The sequence below is a fragment of the Crocuta crocuta genome, unplaced genomic scaffold, assembly GCF_008692635.1.
Source record: "Crocuta crocuta isolate KB4526 unplaced genomic scaffold, BGI_CrCroc_1.0 scaffold511, whole genome shotgun sequence".
NCBI lineage: Eukaryota > Metazoa > Chordata > Mammalia > Carnivora > Hyaenidae > Crocuta > Crocuta crocuta.
In genome coordinates, this window is record NW_027532414.1 from 41,905 (window position 1) to 45,656 (window position 3,752).

The following is a 3,752-nucleotide window of genomic DNA, read 5'->3' on the forward strand; positions in this document are numbered from 1 at the left end:
GAAGTAATGGGTTCTGTATATTTTTAGAATTTGTGATTTAAAATTTTTATTGTAATTATTATGTAATTGCATAATTTATTATATATTGACATATATTAAGTCATATTATGAATTACAATGTTTAAATGTCATTGTGCAATTGCAATTATATAAGTGATTAATTGACTTTATAAAATAGAGTACAATATGGTTTAGATGTGTTATATTCAAATTTAAACATAGATTTCATTTTTAAAAATTTTCCTATACATACCTATGTCCATATCTATCTCTATATGTATATGTGTCTGTATCTACCTATGTATCTATTTCTTTATCTATCTATCTATCAATACCATTCTGGTTTCTCAAACTTGGCACCATTGGTATTTCTGACTGGATTTTCAGTACTGCAGGATGTTTAGAAACAAACTTCTAATCATCACAAGCCCATAGAGCCCCACCTTCAAGTTGTGACAACCAAAATGTCTTCTAGACATAGATAAAATGACATTTGGTTATAGTAAAAATTGCCTCTAGTTGAAAACTACTGACTATCTGTGTTTATGTTATACTAGTCTTGAGGGAGATGGGTGCATTTTCAAATATATGAAATTGAAAAGTTTGGATGTATTTTATTCATACGAGTTTTGCATAATAAAAATCACCCAGGTGGCAATGCATGAAATCTATTGACCATGCTGATGTCTCTATCCAGAATAGGTTTCCTGATAAGTCTGCATGGAAACACAAAATCTAACAATTGTCAATGAATTCATTCTCATGGGAATCACAGACCGTCCTGAGCTGCAGGCTCCTTTATTTGGGCTCTTCCTCATCATCTACATAGTCTCAGTGGTGGGCAACCTGGGCATGATCATCCTTACCAAGGTGGACTCCAGACTGCAAACACCCATGTACTTCTTCCTCAGACACCTGGCTCTCACTGATCTGGGTTATTCAACAACCGTAGGACCCAAAATGTTAGTAAATTTTGTTGTGGATCAAAATACAATATCCTATTATTTTTGTGCTATCCAGCTAGCTTTCTTTCTTGTATTCATTGTTAGTGAAATTTTTATTCTAACAGCAATGTCCTACGACCGCTATGTGGCCATCTGTAACCCTCTGCTCTATCCCATCATCATGTCACAGAGGGTGTGTCGGGTGCTGGTGGGAATTCCGTATCTCTACAGCACATTTGTGTCTCTGATCGTCACCGTAAAGATTTTTAGTTTATCCTTCTGTGGCTACAATGTTGTCAGCCATTTCTATTGTGACAGTCTCCCCTTGTTATCTTTGCTGTGCTCAAATACACATGAAACTGAAATGATTATTCTGATTTTAGCTGGTTTTGATTTGATTTCATCCCTTGTGATAGTTCTTCTGTCTTACCTGATGATCCTTGTAGCCATTATCAGGATGAACTCCGCTGAGGGGAGACACAAGGCTTTTTCTACCTGCGGGTCCCACCTGATAGTGGCCACAGTGTTCTATGGGACTCTGATATTTATGTACGTGCAACCTGAGTCCAGTCATTCTTTTGACACTGATAAAGTGGCGTCCATATTTTACACCCTCGTTATCCCCATGCTGAATCCCTTGATCTATAGCTTGAGGAACAAGGATGTAAAATATGCAGGACAAAGGATGTGGAAAAAAATATGTAATATTTTTTTCTTAAAATGCACTGTTTAATAGGATTACCATAAACGAGGTCATGGATTTTAAATTTTTCTCTACGTGTCTCCAAAGAAAATAGGAAACACAAATGAGTTCAACATATGTTATATGTTTATATATTGTCTTATGTAAGCTAGACATGTCCAACTGCCATAAATTGATTTGTGAACAAGATAGTAAAATAAAAAATTGCCTTCCTTACAAGAAATAGGTGGATTTTGTATGTAAATCAAGTGAATAATATAGTACAGTAGAATGTGTTAGATGGATATACACACAGAGAGACACATACACATAAAGCTGTCAAGGATTTCTTGTGTTTTTCTTACCTGTATATTATAAAATTGCAGTGCCCATGCATGCGTACGTGTGTGTGTGTGTGTGTGTGTGTGTGTGTGTGTGTGTGTGTGTGTGTTCTGCATGTGTATAAGTCCTTTCCTCCTGTGTTAGCCATCATACTCTTCCCCGGTATGTTTTGGAATGATTGTAATACCGGTTGTTTTTGTGATACTTCATGATTTGAAGTATTCAGTCATACTAGTGTGTTCAAACACCCTTATTACAAGCATTGAGATTCACCTTTTTTCTCATCAATATATGAGTCTATTGGATGAACATACTTTGTAATTCAGCAATCTGAGTGGCCCTTGGGCCATGTGGTTGATATCAGAGGACTTCCAAATTAAGAAACGTTTTGAGCACTCCGTGGTTTGTGCTTTTTCCCTCAACTGGTTGTTCTCAATAATCTGGCTTGTTGGTTTAGAATATTATAAGTATTCCCTTATATTTTTAAGAAAAGTAATTATCCATGTTTAAAAAATATGTTTCACTTGTTTCTGTATCCTTGGGTAACAGGATTATTCTATAATGAATTAGTTGTATTGCTTTTCTTTTCTTGGATTGATGTTTTGCAATATTTATCAATATTTTTATGCACTATATTTTGATGTACTATTACCATTTACCTGCATCAATTGATTGTCCTACATGCGAGAAGCAAAGGGAAATAAACAATCCTGTTATTTGCAGTCTGTCATATTTCTAAGGCAAATGAGGATGGATGCAATGGCAAGGACATGCCGATTTTGCCTCTCATGTATAATTACACTATGTCATTCCACTTTCCCATGTGCTTATTTTTAATTTCCCTTTTGTTTACCTTTAATTTTCTTAGTGTTTCTGGGATTTTATTGATGTTACTAGTTTATGATATTTGCTTTGGTCAGCATGATGCAATAAATTCTCTGTTCATCCAATGGACATTGAATAAAATAATTCATTGGAATAAAAATTAAAAGGTGCATGATGAGGGCATTTGTTGTGATGAGCATTGGGTGTTGTATGTAAGTGATGTATCACTAAATTCTACTCCTGAAACCAATATTACACTATATATTAAGCATCTGGAATTTTAATAAAAACTTAAAACAAAAAAATTTGAAAAAGTAAAAAAAATTACATAATTCAAAGTAATCAAGTTTCCCTTCCAAATGTGTATGGGTAAGTAAACTATGACACATGCAGACAATGGACTATTATTCATCCCTCAAAAGAAATGAACTATAAAGCCATGAAAAGGTATGGTATAACTGTAAATGACAGTTGCTAAGTGAAAAAAGCCAATCTGAAAACACCACATACAGTATGATTCCATCTACACAACAATCTGAAAACTACACTCAGTACAAAGATCAGTGATTTCCAGGAGTTAGGGAAGAGGAAGGAATGAATAGAGGAACAGAGGAAAGTTTTAGGACAGTAAAAATACTTTGTGTGGAAGTATAATGGTGGCTATGAGACATTATATATTTGTCCAAAGCAATCGAAAATACAACCCCAAAGATGATTAGTAATATAAATGATAAAGTTTCAGTGAAAATGCTTTATCAGAGTAGATTCATCAAATGTAACAACTGTAGGCTAGTGGAGAATGTGGATTACGGGGCATGGAGAAGCTATGCATTTGTTGGGGCAGGAAATATGTGGGAAATCTCTGTACCCTCTTAAGTTTACACTAAACTTAAAACTTCTCTTAAAAAAATAAAGTCTCAAAATAGAAAAAAATATATATTGCACAACACAATGTCATG

At 34.4% G+C, this 3,752-nt stretch overlaps 1 protein-coding gene across 1 annotated transcript; it reads left to right on the forward strand.

The window, feature by feature from the left end:
* Positions 1-720: 720 nt before the first annotated feature.
* Positions 721-1,677, forward strand: LOC144243812 (olfactory receptor 8K3-like). The gene has a single exon (XM_077778952.1). The coding sequence runs from the start codon at positions 721-723 to the stop codon at positions 1,675-1,677; it is 957 nt and encodes a 318-aa protein (XP_077635078.1).
* Positions 1,678-3,752: the final 2,075 nt, after the last annotated feature.

Bases quoted from the DNA above. Each gene is read 5' to 3' on its own strand.
- LOC144243812 (XM_077778952.1), top strand. From the start codon at position 721: ATGGAAACACAAAATCTAACAATTGTCAATGAATTCATTCTCATGGGA.